The 25,570-nt window shown below is 63.5% G+C and overlaps 1 protein-coding gene across 4 annotated transcripts; it reads right to left on the reverse strand.

Moving 5' to 3' along the window:
• Window positions 1–1,254: 1,254 nt before the first annotated feature.
• ARHGEF4 (Rho guanine nucleotide exchange factor 4) lies at window positions 1,255–25,557 on the reverse strand. Of its 4 annotated transcripts, none has more exons than XM_054586683.1 (11): window positions 25,506–25,557; window positions 15,498–15,637; window positions 7,581–7,760; window positions 6,587–6,766; window positions 6,328–6,507; window positions 5,037–5,269; window positions 4,647–4,776; window positions 3,319–3,450; window positions 2,511–2,754; window positions 1,749–1,826; window positions 1,255–1,521 (listed from the first exon to the last, which is right to left on the reverse strand). In XM_054586683.1, exons 3-11 carry the CDS (start codon window positions 7,704–7,706, stop codon window positions 1,370–1,372), a joined length of 1,455 nt encoding a protein of 484 aa, XP_054442658.1. In that variant the 5' UTR covers window positions 7,707–7,760; window positions 15,498–15,637; window positions 25,506–25,557; the 3' UTR covers window positions 1,255–1,369. The 4 variants fall into 4 exon arrangements, with proteins under 4 accessions (XP_054442658.1, XP_054442657.1, XP_054442655.1 ...); XM_054586682.1 differs by lacking the exon at window positions 25,506–25,557 and adding an exon at window positions 24,685–24,743; XM_054586680.1 differs by lacking the exons at window positions 15,498–15,637; window positions 25,506–25,557 and adding an exon at window positions 11,196–11,260.
• Between the last annotated feature and the right edge of the window lie 13 nt (window positions 25,558–25,570).

Consider the following 25,570-nt stretch of genomic DNA (forward strand, 5'->3'; position numbering starts at 1 on the left):
TACGGTTTTTTAGACTGTTCTCTTGGTACATTTTTAAGCTTAAGTCAGCATCGTCTTCCAGTGTTAACGCGCCCCTCCCCTGCCTCGGCCGTGGGCGGCGGTCAGCACGGAGGGGCGGGACCGTCCCGGGCCGGCTCTGTTACCTGTGAATCCATCCTGTTTTAATTTTTTATGCAACCTGATGAGTAGATGAGCTCAGATTTAAAATTATTAAAAGCACGTTTACTGTAACAAGAGTTATGTATTAACACTGCAGTTTTCAATAAAGATTGACTTGTGTTGCATATGGTGTTTGCCTTTCTCCAGTGCGTTTTGTGTTGAGGGGCTGCCTTGCTGAGCGGTGGTGTCATTTCCCTGGACTAAGGAACCCGAGTTCTGGGCAGGAGCCTCTGTGCTCAGCAGCCGGGGGGCAGGCGGGCAGGCAGGCAGCCGCCCCGTCCCTCTCCCGGTCCCGGTGCCCGTCCTCCCCAGAGGACATTTGCTTCCCCGGAAAGACCACGGATCCCGTGCCCGCAGACGCCTGTGCTACCTGCAGCCACACGCAGCCTTCGAGAGGCGCAGGTGGCGGGGCCCTACCCCCGGGGCTCCTGGGACAGGAGGAGGGAGGGCACAGTCCCCAGTGGAAAAGGAGGGCCGCGGCCAGGGTAGTTTCCATGTTTCTTTATGAAATTAAACGTCTCTGGCTGCCGTGAGGCAGAGGTGTGCAAGTGACCCCGCGCTGCTGCTGACCCGGGGCGGCGCCGTGGCGGGCAGGTCAGTGCCAGGCCCTCTGGCCCCGTCCCGCGGCCCCTCGTGCTCCCTCAGGGCACGGCGGCCTTCCTGCATCCGGTTCTTTTTCTCCGTCCTTAGAAAAACCGGGTTCTAGAGTCAACACGCAGCTACCTGGGGGCGTTCCCGATGGCGTTGGCTGCTGGCGGCAGACGCGCTGCAGGGGAAGACGGGCGGCAGCAGCGAGAGTCCAGAGAGGAACCGGGAGGCCAAACGGGGGCTCTGGGGCCAGACGTGGTCGGACGCGGGTTCCTGGTACCCACCCTCCAGCGGAGCCACCGTCTGGCACTCGGGCCTCGCAGGAGGAGAGCAAGTCTGAGCAGAGGGCCTGAGAGGGCCGTCCTCTCACGCCCGTCCGCCTGGCCTGGCCTGGCAGGCGGCTCCGTGCCGGGGCTCCCGCCCCTCCTGCTGGCGTCTCCCGTTCGTCCATCGTGGGGCAGAACCAGGAACAAGGGGGCAGAGCCCGGCTCCGCCCGGAGGCACCAGCCCCGCCCTCGCTCAGCCCCACTCACTCGGGTCTGCAGCGGGACAGGGGCCGCGGGTGGGCCCGGGGCGGGGAGCTGGCAGAGCAGGTCCGGACAGTGCGGCGGGGGGCGCGGGCTCACTTGCGGAAGGGCGCCAGCCGGCTGAGGCTGTGCCAGAAGGTGGACGGCTTCCGTTTGGGCTCCGCCAGCACCAGCACCTGCGGCTGGGGCACGCTGGCGGGCAGCGCCGGGGGCTTCTGGCGCATCAGGTAGTAGGGCCGGCCGAGGGCTGCAGGGTGGGGGAAGGGGAGAAGACAGCAGGGGTTACGCAGGCTCCTGGGGCGCGGGGGTGGGACCTGACCTGAGGCTCCGCCTCCGACCCCCACCGTAGGGGACGAGCTGGGGGGGCGCGTCACGAGGACCCAGGCGCCGCGGGCTCCGCTCTGGGGTCGGGAGGTGTGGTCAGGGCAAGGGCCAGGCCGCGCGTGAGGGAGGCTGCGGCACCTGCCTGCTCACCTTTGGGCTTCCCGGCCGCCTGCAGCTTATTGGCTTTCAGCATGGCCTGCCTCCGCTGTAGCTCGGTGATGGAGAAGCCTGGGGGGGACACCGATGAGCCGCCTGCCGCCCTGCGAGCGCCCGGCTGCTCTGCCCCGCCGGGCACCCACCCTCGCCCCCACCCTCCCGGCCTGGCGCAGCCCCGTGCACCCTGCCCACCTCGCGGTGCCCCGGGATTCCGTGCCCTGCTCAGCCCGCTAGCCTTGGCCCCAGGCAGCTACGGCCCCTCCGGGTGCCCCTCAGCACCCTCCCCACAGCCTTCTTTGCCCACCCCGTCCTTCGGCGGGTCCCCGACCCAGAGTTGAGTATCCTTTTTCTCGACTGTGGGGGAGGCTTTTCCCCAGGCCACGGGCCGGCCTGGCCATCGCTGAGTGGGAGGACAAGGGGCATGTGCCCAGGAGGGGGGGCAGAGGGGGGACGCCCTGCTGGGGGGGGACAGGCTTCGGGAGGCCAGTCCGCCTCCGCTCCCGCGCTCTCCCGGGGCTTGTGCTGGAAAGCGGCGCCCCCACGTCCTCGGCCCGAGCGCACGGAGGGTGCGCGCATGCGTGCGTGTGCTGGAAGCAGCCCCCAAGGAGGCCGGCAGACCTGTGCCCGGGGGCTGACACCCGGGTTACCCTTGAGGCGCTGGGGCTGCAGGACACGCTGTCCCAGCCACCGGCTGTCCCGACGGCCTCGCACGGACGGCGGGCGGGCGCGGTGCGGCGCGGCGCTGGTGTCTCGCACCTGTCTCCTGGTCCAGCCGCACCTGCTGCCTCTCCCTGGCGAAGGCCTGGAGCCAGCGCTGCTTCTGCTCAGGCTTCCTGGCACACAGCAGGTGACTCTCGCCGGTGGCGCTGCAGCGCAGCCGGAAGGCGTTCTTGACGCTCACATGCAGGTCCCGGTCCTTGCAGTCCTCCACATCCTCCACCTCCAGGCCGCCCAGGTCCACGCGGCCCTTATAGTACAGCACGTCGCGGCGGAGGAGGTCCTGCGGAGACACCGGGAGAGACCCGCTGGCCGGCCCGCCTGCCAGGCACGCCTGGTCCCAAGGCCCCGCCTCACCTCTGCCCTGTACTGGGAGGGCTGGCGGGGCCTCCACCGGCCTGGGGCTCAAAAGGTGGGGCGAGACTGGTGGGCCCCCACCGCCTGCCCCCGTGAGGAGGAGCCGCCTCCTTCAGTTAGGCTACTGGCTGGCCCAGGGGTTCTTGAAGGGCCTTGCAGGGTCGTGGGGAGGCAGCCCTGGCTACAGGCGTGGGCCACGGCCCAGGCCACATGACACAGCAGAGCACCGGGGAGATCTGGCCTCCCAGACAGGCCGCATGGCAGCGTTAGGAGAGGCGGCGGGAGGTGCTGGAGCACCGGGGGCTGGGGGTGGGCGTGGGAGCCACAGCTCAGCCGGGTGGGGCGTGTTCCCAACAGCAGGGCCCTGGTCGCACTGGGAGGTCCCCCCGCGGCCCCTGGGCGCCCCCCCACCCCTGTGCCAAAGGGCACGGCCTGTGCCCTCAGCACTCCCTCAGGGCAAGGGGACCGCAGCGGAGCAGCAGCTCCGTACCTTCTTGCAGTAGATGAGCTGGTGGTCGAAGAGAAAGAAGACCCTCTGCTGGCTCTTGGCCGGCACCAGGGTGACGAGCGCCAGCTCCCCCGAGTGGATGAGCTCGGAGCTCCGCGCCAGGAGGTCTTCCCCCTGGGGACCCGTGGGGAGCCCAGCTCAGCGCCTGCGGCCCGGAGCCGCGGGTGGTGGGGGGACCACCGTCCTCAGGGTGCCGCCCCCTGCCTCCACTGTTGGGGGGCTGCTCTGCCTGCCCTCCCCCCAGGTGGCCTGGGGTCCCCACCAGGCCAGCGTTTGCAGGGAGCAGCAGGCCACAGGGACATCAAGGAGTAAAATGGGGGTTAGAGTCTGCGGTCTCTGCAAAGCCGGGCCCATGGCAGCCGCCGCGAGAGCCATGGGCGGGGCTGACCCCAGCGAGGGGTCACTGGGACACGTGGACGCTAGAGGCCTTTCGCAAGCAACGTTTCTGCGGAGACTTGCGGGAATGAGATCTTATCACTTAAATAAAACATTGACGTTGGCTCCACCTGTCTCTCCCCCTCTTTTGAGGCAGCCACTAGATCATGCGAACTTTGGGGGGGGGCCAGGGGGCTGGGTTGGCGGGGGTGCCCTAGAGACGATCAGACGGGGCTGCAGGCCCCCCCAGGCTGGCCTTCGGGGGGGCGGGGGTTGCCTCTCTTAGAAGACCTCCTTCCTCCCCCTGACCGAGGTCTGTGTCCGAAGTCCCATGGTCGGACTGCAAGCTTCCGGAGGAAGTGCTGCCCCTCCAGACCCCCAGGGGGTGAGTCTCTTGGGGCTCAGCCAGGGCTGGCTTCAGACCAGCCTCCAGGAGGGAAACACCAGGACAAAGTAAAGCCCACAGGGGTTCTGACTGCGTATCTCCAGGATGGGGCCCCGGAATCTGTATTTTTATACCCTTTTATGGCTGGCGGGTGGGGGCAGGGGTGAGACAGGAATGTCACTGTCAGTTCAGGCCTCTGTGCAGCCTTCGAAGGTGACCCTGGCGGGCCCGGGGGAACTGCAAGCCAGAGAAACGGGACGGGGCCCCTGATGGGTGGCGACCCATCTTTGCGGATGCCCTGCACGGCCTGACCCCTTCTGTCGGGAGCCCCAAACCTTGGGGATCTGCCTGTCCCCCCGGGGCAGAACCGCAGCTCCCTTACCCGGACGGCGGCCACGGCCGCACGGCGGGAGCAGCGGCGGGAGCAGCGGCACATTCCACGCCGGCGGCCGCCCCCCCCGCGGCCCCTGTTCCCTCGCCAGCCCCAGGAGCACAGCCCCCGCCCTCCTGCCTCTTTCAGGAGCCGGCTGTAAAGCGCAGTGGCCCTCACCTCCCAGCCCTCTACCGAGCTCTGCCACTGCGCAATCTTGTCGATGTTCTCGAGCCTCCGCTTCCGCTCGTTGATGAGCCGGGCCACCTTCTTCATGGCGTCTAAGGCGGCCTCCACGTCTTTGAAATCCCTGCAGCGGGACCGCCGTGGAGGAGGGCCATGTGGGGCGGGGCGGGGGCCTCCCGGGGCGGGCCCCGCCGCCTGCCCACGTCGCCCCCCTCAGCACACCTCCGCCCGCCCTCTGGGCCACGCAGGGCAGGACAAGTGCCCCCCTCGCGCCAGCGTCGGCCGGTGGGAGCCGGGATGGCGTGACTCGCGGTCACCCAGCGCCTGCAGCGGTGCCCCGCAGGCCAAGGGCCGCCCGCCCGCCCGCCCCGCGCAGCCGCCTACCGGTGCTGGGGGTGCGTGTACTTGAGCAGCTCGGCCAGCTGCAGCGGGTACTGGCAGATCTTCTGCACGGGCGTCAGCAGGAAGCCGTCCAGCGAGATGTCGATCATCCTCTGCAGCAGCCGGCAGGCCTCGAAGAAGTACGTGTACTTGCTGAGCCGGGCGAGCCGGGACAGCTCCGCGCAGGCGTCGGGGTGGTTGTTGCAGTAGTCCGAGTAGATCTGGAAGTGCGCTTGCTGGGGGCACAGCGGGGGTCAGGGGGCGGCCCGCCTGCCTGCTGCCTCCCGTGGGCGCCCAGCAGGGGCGGGGTGGGGGTGGGCGTGGGGGTCCGCTTCCTGCTGACCCTGCATGGGGGCCCAGGCTCAAACATCGCCGAGTCACGCCCGGGGACGCCAACGGCCTCTGCAGACGGCAGCGGGGGCCGCCCGCGCAGGGCCCGCGGCCGACACGTGACAACCAGGGAGGCCCCAGGGGAGAGCGACTAGGAGCCTGAGCGGTGCCACCCAGGCCTGGCCTCCTTTCCTTTCTTTTTCTTAAGCCTCCGTCTACCCGGAGCCAGAGAGCAGCCGGGTCTCCCCCGAGCGAGGGGCCGGGGCGCCCTGGCTGCCGGTGGGCATGGAGGGCAGCGGCCGCTGCGACGCCCACGCCGGGCGAGGTCGGCACAGAGCCGGGGGCTCCACGCGGCCGCTGAGTGACTGGACCCCGATGCCGTCCTCACTCGGGGGCTCAGACGCCCCCAAGCGCCTGCAGGAGCAGGGACACGGTCTCCCCGGTGCTGCCCCTGGGAGAGGTGGCAGGCCCTTGGCGGCGCCCCACGGGGAGCAGCCCTCGCCGTCCCCAGGGGGCTGGCCTGCATCTCCTGCTCCAGCCGCCAGCATCACAGGGCAGGACACAGCCTGTGCCGCCCCGTCCTTACTGAGTGGGGGCGGAGGGGGCGCCCCTCGAACCCAGACCAGGCCAGGGGGCCTCTGTGAGGCTGGCGCTGGGACACGAGTGGAAAACCCCCGAACTTGCTAAGAACCTGCAGCCCGTAGGTGCTCAGCGGCCAGCCAGTCCCCCTCCCTCCACCCCCCTCTCTGGCTCAAGGAAAGGCCGGGGCCGACCGCAGGCCCCTGCTCCAAGGAGCCTCCTGCGATGTGGTTTGGCCCCCAAGAACAGTGTTGAAGGGTGAGGGCCTCTGGGCAGGTGAGGGAGTGAGTGGGACCTGGAAGCCTCGGGAGGAGGAGGCGATTGCCCGCGATCGATCGGGCGCAGGCCGCCTCCTGGGTGCCGGCGGGCGGGGCGGGAGGCTCACGTGCTCCAGGAAGCAGGCGCCCAGTTCGCTCAGGTGCGGGTGCTCCCTGTTGAACCTCTGCTCCAGCGCCTTCACGAAGGCCGCGTGGCACCGGTAGATGTCCTCGATGTTGCCGAAGATGGTGCGCAGCTGCTCCTCGCTGAACATGTCGGCGCGCTTGCGACACTGCCTGATGTAGCCCTGGGGACAGGTCCGGTCAGGCACCCTGCGGCCCGGCCGCGCCCCGCGTGGCGCCTCGCCGCCGCGCGCCCAGCCTCACCTCGCAGATGTCGCGCAGGTGCTTGATGTAGTCGCGCTCGGTGCTGAGGATCTCCCGGATGACGTTGGTGCGCATCTGGTCCCTGACGCTGCTCTGCGCACCCGCCGTGCCGTCCTCCGCCCCGCCCACCCCGGCACGCAGCGCCTCGTCGTCCGCGGGCTCGTCCTGGTTCACCCGCAGCTGCAGGCGAGGGGGCCGGTCAGCACCCCGCAGGCCTGGGCACCCCTCGCGCCACCGCGAGCCATGCTCAGCCGAACTCGGGGACGCAGGGCCCGGCGACCGGGCCGTGGGCGGCGCCTCTGGGACCGGCCTCCTCCGCGGGCGCCCTGCCGCCTCTGAGCACAGGGCTGGGGACGGTTTCTGAGGCGCGCCTGTTGCACCGGGCTCTCTGGCGACCCGAGGGAAGGGGATGGATACCGGCCTTGCCGGCTTTGGGACCGTAGCTGGGAAAGGCTCGGGGTACAGGGCGGATGCTTTAGGGAGTCCGGGCAGAGGGGCAGCCAGCTGGATGGGGTCTCCACCCCCGACCTCCCGCCTGGCCCTCTGGAGTCAGCCCCTGGGTCTGCTCCTTGGAGACCAGAGGCCACGGAGGCGGCCCCTGGGTCCTGCCCTGTGAACTGCGGGCCAAGGACCTCACGCCTGCACACCTGGGTGTCCCCTCCAGGGCTGCTGTGGCCGTGAACCGAGTGGATGCCCCCTGGTGCTCAGGCAACGCCTGCCCACCCGAGCGGGTGGGGGTGAGCTGACCACAGGCGGCCGGCGGATGGACCCGCACCCCGGCCGGCCGACCGCTCCTCTCCCGCTCCTGGGGCCCTGGAGGGAGTCCGGTGGCCCGGCAGGAGGAGGGCAGCTGCCACAGCGCCCGGCGGGCCTTCCTGACCCCCACCCCCCAGCCCGCAGCCCCAAGGCGGGGTCCGTGGCACCCCAGGCCAGAGCAGCTTCTGGCCTCGGTTTCTGGGCAGAGCCCGTCGGCTCTGCGCGGGCAGGGCCGTACCCGCACGAAGCCGGCCGGAAACCAGCCCTCGCCGCCGGCCACGCGGCCCCACCACCACTCCCGGTGGGTGGCGTCCATCACTTCCACGACGTCCCCCGCCTGGAAGCCCAGCTCCTGGTCGTCCATGGTGACGTGGTCCCAGAGCGCTTCCGCACAGACCACACCGCCATCGCTGATGAGCTGCGGAGAGAGCCAGGCACAGGCTGGTCAGCCGGGCAGGGCGGCACCCTGCACGTGTCGGGACTGGCAGGGCTCATGGTGAGGCCGGGAGGGACCGGGACCACGGGAGCCTGGGTGGGCGTGGAACCTGCGGGCCCCGTGCGCCACTCGCTGCCCTGTGAGCCTCCGCCCTCCTCCGTCCCCGTCGGGCCAGCGATTAAACAGCCGCCTCTCGGCGTCATCCCTGTCTCTGCCCCGCTCGGACACCGGCCGGGGCCAGGTCACCACCAGCTGTGCCCCGCTGTGCCGGCCACTCCCTCTGGTCCCCCTAGTGTGACGCTAGAAGGGACCAGAGAGCTGCAGGGGTACCTGGGGGGGCCCCCTGACAAGCCACAAAGCTGCCTCACCCAGTCCGGCGGCGCCCCGATGTGGCCGGCCCACAGTGCGCCCTGAGCGCCCGCAGAACCAGTCGGATGCCCCTCTCTGCCCCCGGGGCCACAGCGGCACGGGACCCCTCAGGGGGTGAGGCCCCAAGCCCAGGGGTCTCCCCTGCGCGCCCCCGTGTGACAGGGCCTCGACGTGGCTCCCGTGCGGCTCTTGGCGCCTGGCTCGCCCTCTGCTAACTCCTCTCGGCAGCGATTCCCGGTGAGGGTCCACCTTCCCCGAAAGGCAGGCAGCCGCGTGCTCCCGGCGCCGCTTCCCGCTGGGCTGACAGCAGCGTTCCAGGAGAGGGGGCTCCGTCTCTGCCCCTCCAGGAACGAGGGGCTCTGGGGCTTAGGGCAAGAGGACAGGCGCTCCCGGGGCGGCAGGGCAGGGCCGTGCTCCTCTCCGTGGGGACCCGGCGCGGCCCCCGTTTTCCGTCTCACAGCCTCGGGCCGGCTCTGGCTTAGAGCGAGCCCGTTCAGAAACTGCCCGTTCTCCCCGCTTCCTGCCCCGCGCCCTGACGAGCCCGCTCCTGGGATGAGCGCACCCAGTCTCACGAGGCCTGCGGGGTCCCTGGGCTCAACGGGGGCCCTGGGCACAGAGCACCGCGCGGTCCCTGGAGGCGGCGGTTCTCCTCAAGGGACCCCGCGCCCACCCGGCTGAGAACACGGATCTGGCACGTCCCCCGCTGCAGGGAGGCCACAGCCTGGACGGGGAGGGTGAGGGAGCCCGCGCCCGCAGCGGGCCCGGCACCCGGCCTCAGGGGCCAGCCTGGGCGCAAGAGGCCGAGCGCGCAGAGACGGTCTGCGCTGCCGCGGAGCACGTCCCATTCGGGGGCAGTGACCCCGGGTGAGCGTGAGCTACACAACGGAGGGCCTTTGTGACCTCGCGCACGTAGGTGCGTCACGATTCGCACACTTTGATGAGTCGCCAAGACAGTGGAGCGTCTTGAGTAAACAGGCTTGGATCCAGCAGGGAACCAAACGCTATGTCCAAGCTTTGTCATGTTGGCCCTGGAGAAGTGGGGTCCTGAGACCCCCCCCACCTTGCTGCACAGCCCCTGGTGCGCACCTGCCCCCACGTGTGGGGCTCCCGAGACACGCCGTGGGTCCCGTCCACCCTCCGTCCGCAGCGGCTGCACACACACGCCCCGGGACGGTCGCAGGCTGCTCTCGCCGCGGGGGCCCAGGCGGGAGGACGCGAGGCTGCTGCACCCGCCATTGCGCAGCACGCTCCCGCCCGCCAGGCGCTCGCGGCAGATATGAACCAGGTCAGGCGTCTCCCCGCCCCCGCCCCCCCTTTCTCAAGGGAGCCCTGGGCGGGAGCCCCCACCCCCGCCCCGCTTTGGCCTGCCAGCCGGGCACAGGTGCGGTCCTGCCGCACAGCACAAAGCCCCCTTCTCAGGCCCTGCTTTGCCGGAGCTGCTGGACCCAGAAAGCATGAGGGACGCTCGTTGTTTCCGAGCCTCTGCCCGCAGGCCTAGAAAAATCACTGGAGACGCCCTGAAGGCGCAGAGGCTCCGGCAAAGCCCGGCCACAAGGACCGGACCCCAGACCCCACGGCCGGACCACCGGACCCTGCGCCCAAAGAGAACATCAGACGAGTCGCAGCCTATACGAGGCCAATCAAGACGCCTGCTCCCCAAGGGCCCCCTCGGCCCTCCCTCGCCCCCCCAGGCTGGCACTCGGCTCCGTACGGAGCCCTTTCCCTCCCTTGGGGAAGGAAACTAAACACTGCTCGCTGCGTTTTCTTCCGTCGGTGAACTCTTGCCGAGCCCGCGTCCCGACCGCCCTCACACGGCTGCTCCGCGGCCGGGAAGCGCGCAGGCGCAGTGCAGAGGCAGGGCCTGGAGAGAGGCCAGGGGCCCTGCACCCGCAGACAGGCCCCTCCCCCGCCCTGCCCAGTCACCTGGCAGCCCTTGGTGGTGTCGGAGGGACTGCTTTTCTCTGTCACTTCCTTGTCCCCGCACCCGGCCAGCGCCAGAGGCGCTTGATACACAGGCAGGAGCAAGTCCCCCGATGTCCCCGTGTCCCCCGCCCCGGGCGCCCCAGTGACACTGCTCCGCGTGGGTCACTAAGCTCTGGTGCAGACTCACAATGGGAGGCACTCGGAGCAGGTGCAGCAGTCCCGCCACTGTGGATGTGATGTCATCGAGACCACAGGCTAGAGGAGCACTGTGTCCCCAGGAGCGCCCAGAGGCTGCCAGGGGCCGGGGCCCAGGGCTGAGTTCGGGACAGAGGCCCTTCCTGGCCGCCGTGACTAAGGTGCAGGTGCCAGGGCGCCCAGGCGACGCTGCAGGCGGAGGGGGCGTCAGGCTCGCTGGTGGCCTGGCAGTGGGGAGCAGACGCTGGCTCTGAGGCACCGGGTGTTTACGCGGGGCAGGTGAGGGGCTGTCCTAGGGGAAGAACAAGGTCAAGACGAAGGCAAGTGGGATCCCCCCACCCCATACCCCTGAGAGTGTGACAGGCCCTTGGAAGCCAGACTCTACCCCTAGGGTCCCCTGAGGACCCCCACTGCGCCCCACCTGGCGGAGGGCTGCAAGCGCAGCCCGCGGACGCAGCTCCCAGGCCCTGGAGCGGCGGGGCTGCGGGCTGTGCAGGGAGCCTCCAGCGAGGGGTGGGGACACGCTAGGCGAGACCCCGCATCTTGAGACCAAAAATGGGGAAAGCAGGTAACGCGTGCAGAAGAGCCCGCTCGCCTTCCACAGACACCTCTCGCGCGCACACACACCCCCGCCCCCACAGAGACGCAGGCCCGGTGCGCAGTTTCCAGCCACCCACAGCAGCCACGGCTGGAGCGGCAACCGCATCACCGGGCGCCCACGGCGATGCGCCATTTTAGCCGCGCGCGCGCGCGCACCCTACGGATGCCAGAGGGAAGGACCCGCGCACATGGGTCACCACGCCCCCAGTCTCTGAACGCCGCATTCCCGGGCGGGCAGGGGAGGCCTCCTAGCGCGGGACTCGCGGTGCGGGCGCGGGGCTGGAGGGGGAGACACAAGGCGCGAGGGTGCACCATGGCGGCGCCACTCACCCGGAGGAGCCGGGGCGCCTGGCCTTGGCGGTCAGCGGAAGGCCAGCAGGAAAACCAGCACGACGTTGATGAGGACCAGGAGCGCCAGCACGGCGAAGACCACCACGCGCTGAGCGCCGGGCGGCAGGTTGCAGCGCAGCACCGCGCGCAGGGCGCTCCCGGGGGCCGCGGGGCGATGCCGAGCCTGCGGGCCCCTGGCCATTGCGCGGGGCCTCCGCTCGGCGCCGGAGATCCCGCGGCGCAGGGACACGAGCGGGGCCGGGAGCGCCCGGAGGGGGCGGAGCTGCCGTGCGCCCGGCCGGCCGGCTTCTTCTGCGCAGCCGGCACGTGCGCGCCAGGGCTCCCAGCCGGAGCCCGGCACCGAGGCGGGGCGGCGGGTCACGGGGCCTGGGGCGAGCGCAGGCTCCGACCTGGGCGACTCCGTGGGAGGCTCAGGGGACTGGGATGGCCAGGCGCACGGAGGGTGGCTCCCAGGTGCCGTGGGGCTTGCGGGTACAAGCGAGCCTGAGCCCGGAGTCGGGCCAGGTGGTCTGATTCCCGACACCAGGAACTGCCCTTGGCCCCCACCCCGCGGACGAGTACAGGCAGCTCTGACAGGTCAGGGAACTGGCGCAGCCATCGAACCGCACAAAGAACACAGGGACGCGGAGCCACGCCTTGAACTGCGGGCGGGCGAGGCGCTCCCGGGAGGCCCCGACTCAGGGACCTCCCTGCTGGCCTTGCCCATCAGAGCACCATGTCGTCCTTGCAGGGAAGCAGCTGGCTGTTTCGGCTGCTGACCACCCCGGCCCCCGTTTTGTTGAGGTAAAATTGACAAATAAAAATTGTATTTAAGGTGTGCAACTGGATGTTTCGATAGACGTATACGCGGTGAAACGACCAGCACGATCCAGCTCATGACAGCAGCGTCGCCTTAGCGCTGCCGTGTCACGGGTTTCCAGTGTCCAGGGCGGTCTCGCTGACCACCGTCACCACGCGGCAGCCACGTCTCCACATAACTGTCACTTTGCCCTCCGACCAGCACTTCCCTCCTTCCTCCTCCGCGAGCCCCTGGCAACTACTGTCTACTCTCCCCGCCCCCGCCTCCCGCAACTGACTTTCCGCTCCCACCCGTAAGTGAGAACACGCAGTGTTTGTCTCCACGCGTCTTGCTGGCGTTGCTTGGCATCATGTCCTCCAGCTGCATCCACACGTTGTAGCAAAGGGCAGGCGTCCCTTTTCCAAGGCTGAGTAATAGCTCATTGTCCCTACGCACCAGGTCTTCGTTATCCATTTATCTTCGTCAAAGGACGTCACATTGTTGCTGAGTCCCGGTGACTGGGAATAACGCTGCCGTGAGCACGGGAGCGCAGGTATCGCTTCGAAATTCTTACTTCCTTGTTTAGGCCGGGTACCCGGAAGAGGGGTCAACGCATCCTACGACAGGTGTTTTTAGGTTTTTGAAGAATTTCCACACTGTCCTCCACGGCGGCTGCACCCCCCCGACAGGCACTGCGGGCCTGGCCCCCCGCACTCCCGCTCGGCTGTGCTCTACGGCCTGACTTCACCCAGCACTTGCTGAGTCCCCCGCACGCGTGTCACACGCACGCGCACTTGACACCCATACCATTCACTGCCCGTGCGCCTTCTTTGCGCATGAGTGTGGGCGCGCGCACGCACGCAGGCACGCAGGCCCGTGAACCCGCCCGAGCGCCGCGCTGCGGCCCAGCGTCTGCTGCTCTTCAGCCCCAGGGCTTGGGCCCGTCCTGCTTAGGAAACTGAGATGAGATCAGTCCTAAGGTCGATGCGAACGAGAAGTTGCCGCAACCTAGGACAAGACGCTCCCACGTTCTCACAACAGCACAAGCGAATGTGAGGTTTTAGAGCGAGCCAGGCATGACTTATTATGGGCTTTTCTCTGGCACCCGTTGCTTCTGTAATTTCCGCGTGTGAACTCACGCGGCCCCCGGCGGCCTTCGCGCCACTCGCGCGAGGAGGCAGCCGCGAGCCCGCGGGGTCGGGCGCGCACCGGAAGGCCCAGCGAACCGGCCCATCAGCGACCAGGCGCCTTCTGTCTCCTGGGAGCTTCTGGTAAAGCGAGTCTGGGCCACGCTGGTCACAAATCGCCGCGGGGGCTGCCTGGCCTGAGCGCCCCCAACGCCCGCGCACAGCCAGCCTCCTGCGCCCCCTGCGGGGCTCAGGCTGCACCCGCCCGCCCACCGCGGGAAACCAGGAAACAGAGGCCCGGAGAAGGAAATGACGTGCCGCGTCCTCCACGGGCCCGGGGCCGGAGGGCGTCAGACCCCCCGAGGTCAGCCCTCAATCCCAGGCCCTACCCTCCACGCTGGCCCGCCCTTTAGGACACATATCAGGGGCCTATTCAATGTCCGGACTTGGCAGTGCCGGTGGGTCTCGGGAGGGAGAGCAGCCCAGCCCCTGCCCGCAGTAGTTGGTGGCTTCCCTCCCCCCTGGAAAGGGCTCTGCAGCGGCCTGGCCCAGAAGTCCCCGTCTGTGAGGTGACAGGTCCTCCCCCATCCCGGGGGCAGGGGGCAGGCCGTGGGTCCAGGAAGGACGAGTACCCGGGAAGCACTGGGCGCTCTACACACGAGAGACGACATCCCCACCCCGTCTGCTCAGCCACCTCAGCCACCAAGGACCTTGGAAAGAAAGAGGAGACGGATTCTCCGTGCGATCCACACTCCAAGTGCCCGCGTCCCCCTGGCCAGGCGCCTGTCGGGGCCTGCAGAGCCGCCCTGGCTCCAGCAGGAGCACCTCGTCCGGCAGGAGGTACCAGCTCACCAGCAGCAAGGTGTGGCGGACCAGAATGTCACCATCGGGTCCGGGGCCGCGTCCCCGACGATGCAGAACTGATGGCCAGCCCAGTAACGCCGCCCCCTCTGGAGCCCCCGAGGGCCCTGTTAGTGCTCCGCTCGGGCGGTTGCCCTGTCCCCTCCTTGCAGTTGTTGGAGAACGAAAACGTGCCAGGGAACCCCCTTCCTCTTTCCGTCCATCCTCACGTGACCTCGCGGTCACCCCGCTGCACAGAGGGGACCCCTGCTCACAGCAGAACTCCTGTCCGGGCCTGGGGGGCCAACGCTCAGGTTCCCCTCCCGCACCAGCCGCCTCCCCCCTCCCCGGGCGGGGCCGAGACCCAGGAGGGCAGCCTGGGTCTTAAGCAAAAGCAAAACCGTTATCTGTGGATTCCGCTGCAGGGGACGTAATCTTACAAGGCCTTCCAGATGGCTGATGAGAAGCAGTGACTTTTTTTGGGGGGGAAAAACAATTCAACCTATTGGGATGTTTATTCTTTATGCCTCATAGATTTTGAAAAAGCACTATTTAACGACTTCAAAACATCATTATTCAGAGCCGGGCTTGTAAGAGGAGCCCATTTGCCGTGGACAAGCTGTCAGGTAGTGAAGCTCCGCCCGTTCATTAACGGGAATGTTAAAGGTCGTTTGTAAATCGATCCCCTCCTGAGGGGACAGTCATCCGGCCTGCAGACCCCGGGGCCTCAGGTTGTGGTTTCAGTGGAGCAGAAACAGGCGCTGTACTCCGACCCGGAGCAGAGCCGGGTGGCATTGTGCACGGGTGTTTATGCCGAGTAACTACCGTGTTCTGTCCCGCAGCCCCTCCGAGTTAAGTGGCGAAGCAGAGTGGGGAGAAATAAGAATACAAAGGAGAAAAACGAAGGATGGTCAGTGTCTCAGAATTTCTCTCTCCTCAGAGAATGCAAAAGAACTTAGTTCTGCCTACATGACATTTCTAATTTCTTCTGCTTATTTCTTCTGCTTCCAGGAAAAAAAGGAAGGAAGGGAAGGGAATGAAAAGAAGAGAAAAAAGAGAGGCAGGTAACCTGCACACAGTTTCCACGGCAACAGCAGTTAAGTTTCGAACTCTCCGCGTGGTGGGGGAGCCATCAGTGTGCGCCCGCCCCGCCCGCCCCGCCCGGCCCGGCCCGGCCCAGCCCAGACGACTCTTAGGAGGATCGACCGCCCCCACCCGCTTCCCGGCAGAGCTCCTCCCAGCCGGGTGGCCTTCCAGGGGCGGCCGGGCAGGACAGACCAGCGCTCTCCCTCCTGAGGTCCTGGGAGTCCTGCCTGCTCTCCTGCGCCCGTCACAGGCCCCATGAGGGCACGCGGGAGAGACCTGTCTCTGGACAAGCTCTGCGGGTGGACACCCCCTCCTGACGGGAACGTCACAGGCTGAAACTGCACCGCGGGCCCAGGACACAGACTGCGGGCACGCGGGATGCTGCCCGCCGCCACGCTCCAGAGGACGCTGTCCCTCCCAGCCCCGCCCCTCACCCCGCCCCTGCCCTACCTCGTTGATGGCCAGCTGCTCCCCGCCCCCGCCAGGGTGGCTGTAGTGGTGGCCGGAGCCGTGCACGTCTTCGTAAAGGTCCTCCTCGCTCCCGGTCTTGTCCGCGTGGACGGCCGCGTCCAGGCCTCCGTCGGGGATGGCTGGAGGGAGAGAGACCAGTTGGCAAAGGGGGGCTGGGGGTTGGGGGGCAGGACACGAGGAAGAAGACACCAAACTTTCCAGGATAAACGTTCCGTCTTTGAGAGGAGGGAGGAGGGCTGGAGCCAGTTCTCAAACCACTGCTGCTGCAAAAACGCGGCCTGGTTGCGAGGCCACGGGCCGGCGTTCACACCCACTGCGACCGCTGCCCCCGCGGTCCCCACCGACCGCGTCACCACGGAGCCCCCGGTGTCTGCCACAGCCCCACGCGCAGCGCCCCTGCCAGCTGGGTCCAATTCAAAACCATAGATCAACGTGTCTCTTAGAGTGTAAGACCCTTAAGAGAAATGCCAACAGTATATTAGGAAATTAAAAAATTATGATGTATATGTATATAGTATATCCACACAAATATACATTACATACATGCAAGTACAGTTTGAAAATTAATATAAGAAACACCTGCAGTACGTATCCTCCTGCGTAAGAGAAACCCCGGAATCTCAGACTTCGACTTCCTGATGTCCTACGCCAGTCCTATTCCCTTCAGCCTCCTTTAGAGAAATATCTGATATTCCCACCCTCTTATAAATGACGCGCTTTTGTTTCAGCATTCACGTGTGTTGAGTTTTGCAGGGCTTGATTTTATAGAAATGGAGTGACTTGTAGGTTTTCTCCTCTGACTGGCTCGCTATGCAGCTGCTTGCGTCGCTTCGATCGATGGACCCTCTCTGAGGTGCCGTCTTGCATGGGATGAATATTTCAGACTTTGCATGCGGTTCCCTGGGCTGTGTCTGGCACCGTTACTGGGGAAGGGCCAGTCTGTGCATCGGGGCGTCTCCCCCATGTCGGCCAAGAGGGCGGCAGGGACAGGTTCCTCCCCTCAGCGCGCACAGACCTGGCAAGATAACTGGATAGGAAAAGAGCCCTCCCCTCCCTCCGGGACCAGACTGGGGTGGGGGGGGTGGGCAGGGCAAGGCGGGCACACGGGCCACAGAAGTCAGGTGGTGCAGGGGAGGTGCTGGACCAAAGACCGAGGGAGGGATTGGCTGGGAGATGACCCATCCGAAGTGCGAAAGTTTGGGAAGCTCATTGGTCATTTTGGGGAAGGACTTGGTCTGTCCCACACAATATAATCCCAGAGGGGAAAAGTGGATCCCTGGCTCGTAACTTGCACAGTGCACTCGCCTGATCCCTCCTTGGGCCCCGTGTCCCTCGCAGCCACACGGCCGCGGCCTTCGCGGGGAGCCTCGCTCGCGCTCGCTCTCTCGCCCACCTCGTGATACTCTCGCCGGCGCATTCACGCTCCCTCATCCAGAAGCGCGTGACTGTGTGGGTCCTGCAGCCGCGTGGCCCGTGGCGGCTCAGACCCCACACGCAGCATCCGGGAGGGAGCCTGGAATGCACAGCAGCCGGGAACAAACTCAGCCACCTGGAAGGGGACTGAGACCGCTGCGCAGCCACCTGCGGGCCCCCGAGGCCTGTCCTTTAAAGTGCAGCCGGGGCTCTGGGCGCGGGCTCTTGTCCCGGCCCCACTGAGGACACCCCTGGGCTTTCCCGCGGCAGAAAGAGGAGACGGGCTTGGGGACAGGCATCTCCGCTCTCCCAGGCGGCGCAGCACCTGAAGGGGACCTCGGTGCTTTTGCGCCAGCACCTGCCCCACGAGCTTGGTTTCCGCGGCGGCAGGCCGTCGGACCCCCGTTTTCGGTCGGTCACGGTACGAACGATGGGGCCCAGTCGCATCCGCAGGCCTGAGCCCACATCTCAGAGATTGTCCCTCAGACAATGTCTTGCCTCCTCTTTTCCACGACTGAAGCCTAAATGAGCCTTCATATGTTGTTTTCCTAACCCTCCTGATGAAATTTTAATGCCACAAACACACCGAATGTTGTCTATGTTCCGTGGCTCTTGGAGGGCCGCCAACCACTGTAACGTGTAAGATTTGTGTCCGTTTGCAAAATCAAAGCTCCTGGAGTAAATCCATGCTCTAGGGTGCAGCCCCCCAGGTGTGGCACCTCGGGGTACCAGGGACGCCACACTGCCTCCCAGAGCTAGTCTCCCAATGTATTTTTAAAAGATTTTATTTATTGTTTTAGAGACAGCAGGGAGGGAGAGCGCGAAACATCAGTGCGTGGCTGCCTCTTGCGCGCCCCCTACTGGGGACCCGGCCCACAGCCCAGGCCTGTGCTCTGAACTGGGAATCGAACTGGCAGCCTTTCGGTTCGCAGGCTGGGGCTCAGTCCCCTGAGCCACGCCAGCCAGGGCTGTGCTACCCCGTTAGATTTCTGACAGCAAGTACGAATGTTCCCACTGTGAACGTTAACAATCAGGAGCCACATTTAAACTGAAGTTGGGAGGGTAGAGGAGAAAACGCTCAGCACACACTACTGACCCCAACGGGAAGAGAGGGGCCTTGCATCTCCGACAGGAAGTGATACTCCTTTACGTCGGCAGAAGGAAAAGGCGTGTCCTCCTTGCCCAGCAACGGCTCAGCCATTGGGGGACTGCCGCCGCAACCCAGCCAATGAGAAGTCACGCTGAGACAAACCTCCAACTTCCTCCAACGGGCTCTTTGCTACCGCAGCCCCTCCCTAATCCGTGGAAGAGGCTCTTCTCCTTTCTATGGACTTGCATGTGGGTTTCCACTAGACCACCTGTCCCAATTGCAGTTTTTTTTTAAATTTATTTTTAATTAAATTTATTGGGGTGACATTGGATAATAAATTATACCAAACTGCTGTTTTTATTTTTTTGAATTGTTAATTTTTGGTTCCAGAGACAGAAGATGGGAGAAGGGACAGAGAGAAACATTAATCCGTTGCCCCTTGTGCACACCCAGACTGGAGACCACACCTGCACCCGAGGCTTGTGCCCCGACCTGGAATTGAACCCACGACCTTTCGGTCTATGGGACCATGTTCCAACCAACTGAGCCACACCAGCCGGGGTCAGATTGCAGGGGTTTTTTGTACCTGGATAAATCCATTTTGCTGGCGAAGTCCTGGCTGTCTACTCGTTTAAGGTCAACAACAGCTGGCGGCCCACTGAGGATCCGAGGAGGCCCCGGCAGCTCCAAGGCTGGTGGGCAAACAGGCGCAGCGCCCCGAGACCCCCGGACGGCACTGCCTCCTGCCCCCGCGTCTGAGGCTGTCTTTCCCCCGGACCTCACTCCCACTCTCTTCGCATTCGACCACACCAGCAAGCCCAGGAGATGTAACAGAAGCAGACACCGGGAGGCCTCCACGTGGGGACACGAAGAAGCATGGCCCCCATGGAAAAACAGAGCAAAACTCCGGGAAAAGAACGAAACAAAATGGAGACAAGCAATCTACCCGGGATGAAGTTCAAAGCACAGCTTGTCCGGATGCTCAGGGAACTTCGGGGAAGTGGAACTTAGTGAGAACTTCAGCAGTGAGGTGAACACATAAAAATGGAGGTAGAAAAAGTAAAAGAGAACTAGTAAATGAAGAATACACTAACTGAAATGAAAAATAATTCACAGGGAATCAACAGTAGAGTGGATGAAACCAGTAATCAAAATAGCAGTTTGTAATAGAAGGAAGCAGGACACCCAATCAGAACAGTAAAAAGAAAAAAGAATCCAAAACCATGAGGCCAGTGTAAGGACCCTCTGGGACCACTTCAAGCGCAACAACATCTGCATCATGGGAGCACCAGAAAGAGAAGAGAGAGAGCAAGAAGTTGAGAGTCTATTTGAAAAAGTACAGACAGAAACCTTTTCTAACCTGGTGAAGGAAATAGATATACAACTCTAAGAAGCACAGAGAGTCCCAAACAAGAGGAATCCAAAGAGGCTCACACCAAGCCACATGATAATTAAATTAAAGGTTAACTCAAGGAGAACCTTAAAAGCAGCAAGAGAAAAGCAGTCAGTTACCTACAAGGGAGCTCCTATGAGACTGCTGGCTCATTTCACAACAGAAACTTCGCAGGCCAGAAGAGTCTGGCAAGAAACAGTCAAAGCGATGAAAAGCAGGGACCTACAGCCAAGATGACTCCACCCAGCAAAGCTGTCATTTAGAATCAAAGGACAGATAAAGAGCGTCCCAGACAAGGTAAAGCTAAAGGAGTTCATCACCACCCAACCACCATTCCATGAAATGTTAAAGGGTTTTCTTTAAAAAGAAGAAAAAGAAAAAAGAAAGGCTAAAACTATGAACAATAAACTGATAATAAATACATATCTATCAACAAGTGAATCTAAAAAACCAAAATAAACAAACAAGCAGAACAAAAACACGCCCAGAGACCCAGAGCACATTTCAACGGTTGCCGGATGGGAGGGGCGTTGGGGGAATGGGTGACGAGGGTGCAGGGGTTAAGGAGGGCGAACAGGTTGCCACAGAAGAGCCGCAAGGGTGTAAAGCTCAGCCCAGGGAACGTAGTCGGTAACATTCTAACGGCTCCTTACGTTGTCAGAGGGACACGAGACCCATCGGCGTGATCCCTTAGTAAGTTATTACATGGTATCCGATCACTAAGAAGCTATGAAATGTCTAATCCCTGGGGCAGGCACCTACTACAACACTAACATAATACTGTATGTCAACCGCAACTGAAAAATAAAAAAAGGACTTTAAAAAATATAAAAGAACGTGGTATGTCATGCAAGCACTGACCCAAAGAAACCCACGACTGCTGCATGTACCTCCAGCAGACACCGAGGTGAAGGAATTATTGGAGACAAAGAGGAACATTTAATAAGGACAAAAGGTTGATATTAGATGAAGATATAACCAAATCTAAATCTGTATGCTCCTAATAACACAGCCTCTCTCTATGTAAAGCCACTAGAAACACTGAAAGTCCTAGGGGAAGACTTAGGCATAGTTTTCTCAGCAACTGATAGAACAAGCAGAAAAACAAATACAGCAGGGAGATTTGCTTTGAATAGCGTATCCTGTATTCAACAAGGACAGAATACAGATTAATTTCAAGTACATATGAACTACTGAAAATACTATGAAAATAAACCAAGTTTCAACAGATTAAAAAGGGTTGAAATCATGCAGATTTCTTATGTCATAATGCCAGTAAGTCCGAAATGACTGACAAAAAGCTAATTAGGAAATCCGTATAGTTCTAAATTAATAATATACTTCTAAATAACTCCTAGGCCACAGGGAAAAAAAATATTTCAGTAGAAATTAGAAAATATTTTGAACTGGATGATTATCACAATACTATAAAAATTTCTGGAATGCAACTTAATTTGCTTCAGCCTGTGTTTGGAAAGAGAAAGGGCCTCAAAGTCTTTATTTTAACCCCACTTGCGAATGATACTTTATTTGGGTAAAGAATTCTTAGCGCTGACATTGTTCCCCTGGCTTCGCTGTCGCTGCTGAGGAGCCAGCTTCCGACCCAGTATCCTTCCCCGGCGACTCATCTGCTTCTCTGCCCCTTACGCTGCTGTTCGAACCTCCTGCTTGTCCTTGGCGTTCCGGGGCTCCCCCACGCGGGGCGAATTGTGTCCACTGAGTTCAGGATCCGGATCTCTCACCAGCTTTGGAAACCATGTCGCCCTGCGTCCTTCAAACACGGTCTCTTATTCTTGAACACATGTAGATACATGAATGTTCCTCAAATACCCCGAGTTATCCCTAGAGACTGATTTTCAGGTGATTTCCCAATTTCATCAGCATTTAACTTTTTTTTTTTTTTAACCACCTCATTTAGGTTCTCGGACTGAAGGAGCTGACGTGAACTGAGCGCTCTAGCCACGCAAGGTTTTAATTCTCAAGGAGAGTTTTTGTTTTCCCACCCAGAACCCAAACAGCAATAGGAGGAGTAGAACGGAGTGAAAAACTGCACCTTCCACTCAGCACAGCCCGCAGAAGGTCTCCGTTGTGAGTTAGGTGTTGGTTCCATCTCCCGGCTTTGCTCTTCGGTTCCCGGGTGGATAAGAGCACCTCCAGCAGCTACATTTTCAGGCAAAGCACCCTCTGCGCTGCGTCAGCTGCGGTGTTGGCGGCGGTGTGGCCGTCCACTCCCGTCGGGTTCCCGGCGCTGGCCCCGGGGGCTCCCTTCCATTCCGAAGGGGTCAGCCACGCGATACGGTGACGCCTGTCATACCTGAGGCGCCACGTGGGGATGTCTGAAGCCAGCGAGTTTTTCAAGCTCACCATCTTGCAGGACTGAGAGCTGTAATGTTCTCTTCACCAAAACAAAACGTACCCGCTGAATTGCAGCGCCTGCAGCTGCAAACTCACCAAGAAACTAATGAGAAGTTAAATCTCTACTCTAACAGAGGAATCCTGAAGTCCGGCTGTGTAAAATGTCACGTCGGTCAACTTTTTCCACTTTTTTTTTTTTTTTTTTTTTTTTTACCAACGCCGAAAATACTTCTACCCGCGAATGTTTCACACACCTTTCCACTGTTTATCACACACTCACTCTCCCTGCCCAGGCACAGAGACAAAAAAGGAACAGAACTCAGCTAAGCAGAAAGAAGGCTAAGCTGTGGATGTAGTCAATTTTCTTTAGGAAAAAAAGATACGCAACCCGACTGCTATTAAGGATTTGTTTGAACGCCTAACCGGTCCCCATCCAGAGGCCCTGGTCTCCGTGGGCTCATCTGCGCCTTCTCTGCTCCCGGCTCTCGGGCCCAGCTGCAAGGCCTGGGACGGTGGCCTCAGGGTCAGATCACGGACCCCAGTCCTTCGAGGAAGCAGAAAAAAAGACTAAATACTCACTAAGCATCTACCACGTGCCAAACACCGTGTCAGAAACTCTCCATTCAACATGTCAACTAATTAAGCATCATCAGTCCTATCTCAGAGGTGAGGAAGTGCAGGCTCCAGGTCGGACAGCCAGGCGGTCCGCAGGCCGAGCCAGGGTTCCGTCTCCGCTGGCGCTGACCAGGGCCCCCCCCCACCCCACAGCCAGAACGAGGAGCAGCGCTAGGCGAGGTCAGCGCCTGCGACGGCCCACCCTCCTCCACTGTCGGGCCCTGCCCAGGGGCCGTGTGCCTGTCGCTGGTCACGCGGCCACCGTGGCACCCTGGACGTGTGCAAGGCACAGAGAAGCCGGCGTCTGCTTGCCGCGAGGGGGAGATGGGTGACAAGCTGCCACTTTGCCAGGGCCCAGGAGGGGCTCTTTCCCACATCACCGCCTCCCACCCGGGCTGACAACCCGGGGCAGCGTCACCCAGGGAAGAAGAGAAGGCAGCTGCAAAGCCTGCTGAATCGCCAAAAGCAGAGAAAGGGGACCGGCCAGGAGCAGGGAGGCACCAGGAGAGCCGGCACTTGCAAACAATTATGACCCCCAGGGAGGATTCTTTCCCTCGAAGCCCACCCGCCCCTCCCGGCTGGCTCCTTCGCAATGCTGCCTTCTGCAGGGAGACGGCTGCACCCAGAAAGGAAGCCGGCGGCCCTGGCTGGCGCGGCTCAGTGGGTCAGCATCGTCCCGCAAAGCGAGAGGTCGCCGGTTTGCTCCCCGGTTGGGGCACACGGCTGGGTGGTGGGCTCGGCCCCCCCGTGAGGGAGGCAACGGATCGACGTTTCTCTCTCTCCCTCCCTCCCCCTCTCCCTACAGATAAATAAAATCTTCTTTTTAAGTTTTTAAAAAGTTAAAAAATAAAAACGAAGCAGACGCACTGATGAGGTGGTGTCCCCCGGGGCAGGCTACGCTCCCAGCCTGTTTTGGTGCCTGGGCTGCAGGGTGGCGAAGCGCGCCTCGCCAGGCTCCCACGCGGTTCCTGAGGGAGCGGGGCCGCGCCTGGCGTGGAGAAGACGCCCAGCAGACGTCCTTCCGCACCAAGCCCCCGCCCCAGCCACCCCCGTCAGCCTTTCCAACCACGGCTCCTCCCCTGACCAACAAGCCCGAGGATGATTCTTTGAGCGCCCATTTTCTCGGTCTCTCCCAAGGACGGCAAATAGCCACGATGCCCCGCTCTAGAGGGGAGTCCACAGCGTGAGGCCTCGGCCCGTCAGGGCTCAGCTCTCTCCCCGAATCCAGCCGAAAGCGGCCTTGGTGGATCCACCCGGCTCAGCGGGGCCGCGGGCCGTGCCTGGCACCGAGCGGAGCTGATGGGGCGGGCGGGGGGCAGAGGGGGAAGCGGTGGCTTGGAATTCTTTCCCCCGTCCCTGAGGCCGGAGACGGACCAGCCTGCCCTGGGAACAGGTGGGACGCGGCCTGTGTGCTCAGCAGCGCCCAGAACCCAGCCTCGGTGGCCTGGTGCTCTGGGTCTGTCGACGCTTCCAGCTTCACGGTGCTTTCAACCCCGCCCTGCTCTGAGCCGCTGGGGAGCAGCCCCCAGAGCCCCCCACCCCACTCCAGGCCTGCACACGCTGCTGTTTCGTCTGACCCCATCCGGCGGCCTCAGGGCCCCAGGGTGTCTAACAAACCCAGGTCCTGCCATCTCCGCCTGCTCTGCCCCTGCCTCGGGGAGAAGGGAGAATGGCCAGGGAGTCCAGGGGGCACACGCCCCCGCCACGGCCCCGGCCGCCTTGGGCAGGAGGCTGCTGCTGAGTGGAGCAGGTCAGCCCTCGGGCTCTGGAAAGGGAAGGAAGAGGTCATTCCCTGGTTCGCTTCAAGTGCCAGTCCCGGCGCGCTCTCCTTGGAGATCTGAAAGGGAGCGGGCTCTCTCTTCCAGTCGCCCGCCCCCGGAGAGGAGGGACCCGAGAGCTCCCAGGGGCGCTGGGTGGGGCCAGCGCTGGCTACGGGAGGGACATTCGGCCGGTGGAGTCCGCCGCGGCTTCCAGCCTCGCGGTCCACCTCTTCCCGGCTTCACCGGTTTGCTGGGGACAGGGCCGCCGGTGAGACTCTCGCAGCGCGTGGTGCGGGTCCCGGGCGGCCTTCGCTTTTCCAAACCCACCGACTTGAGCGCAGAGTCTGAACGCGGCACCCGCCGTTCCCGGCGCTCTCGGGACCCAAGGCGGGCCCTTCACTCTTCTCTTCCCGACAGAGCCCCGCACGGCCTGGGCCCCAAGGCGTGGGGGGGGCGCCCCTCAACCCTGCGGCCCCCATGCCCCCTGCCCTCGGGCCGCGCCGCTCCGGCCGGCACTGGCAGCGCCCCCTGCGCCCCCACCTCCTGGCGGGGCTCCGAGGCGGCGGCGGACTCGCCCCCACACCCCGCGGCCGGAGCATCGTCGGGCATGGCCTCCCTCGCTGCCAGGCGGCCCCTATTTTCCTTCACAACTTCCACTGCAGGGGCTCGAAAGGAACTTGTTGCCTGTTTCCAGGAAGTAAAATAACAAGAATCCCGTGTAGCGACTCACCAAGGAGCACCAGTCCTAACACCCTCGGGGCCTCCTCGCCTAATATTTAGGGTCCCGGTCTTTCCCTCCTAGCGCACCCAGAACTCAGCCCCCTTGGTAGAAAGGGGGGCCCCCGCGGCGATCCCATCCCGGGGAAGGCGCGCTGCTTTTTTCAGAGGGTCCCAGACGAGCCCCCCCCCTCTGGGCCGGGGGACTCAGACACACCGAGTCCGGTCCCCCATGGGCCCACAAGTCCTCGCCTGCCCCCACCCCCTGCCCCCCATTTGGCACAGGTCACGCGGCTGCAGCTCAGGAACAGCGGGCGACGGCACCGAGGCCCAAACACCCCGTTTCCCAGGGGACCAGGCGCCCCGCCAGGGCGGGCTGCGCGGCGCCGGGTGAGAGCGACGCAGGGGAACAGGGCGCCACCCGTGGAAGCAGGGGAAGGAAGGGTCCCGGGTGGTGGCAGGTGATGGTGGGAAATCCGAAGAAACCCAGGAAAAAGCATCCAAGAGGCAAAGGAAGCAGAAGCAGGGGAACAGAAACGGGGGGAGAAATAGAAAACAGGAGAAAACAGGAGGAGAGACAGCCTGGCGGGGAGAGAAGCGCTGGGGCTCCAAAGGGGGCGCCCCGGGGCGGGCGGCGCCCTTACCGGCGGTGGCCGAGCGCAGGCTCTCCAGGCTCCAGGAGCGCGACCGCGCGCCGCGCAGGCCCCCG

This window comes from Pteronotus mesoamericanus, unplaced genomic scaffold (assembly GCF_021234165.1).
Source record: "Pteronotus mesoamericanus isolate MK-2021 breed Mesoamerican mustached bat unplaced genomic scaffold, CSHL_Meso_final contig_94, whole genome shotgun sequence".
NCBI lineage: Eukaryota > Metazoa > Chordata > Mammalia > Chiroptera > Mormoopidae > Pteronotus > Pteronotus mesoamericanus.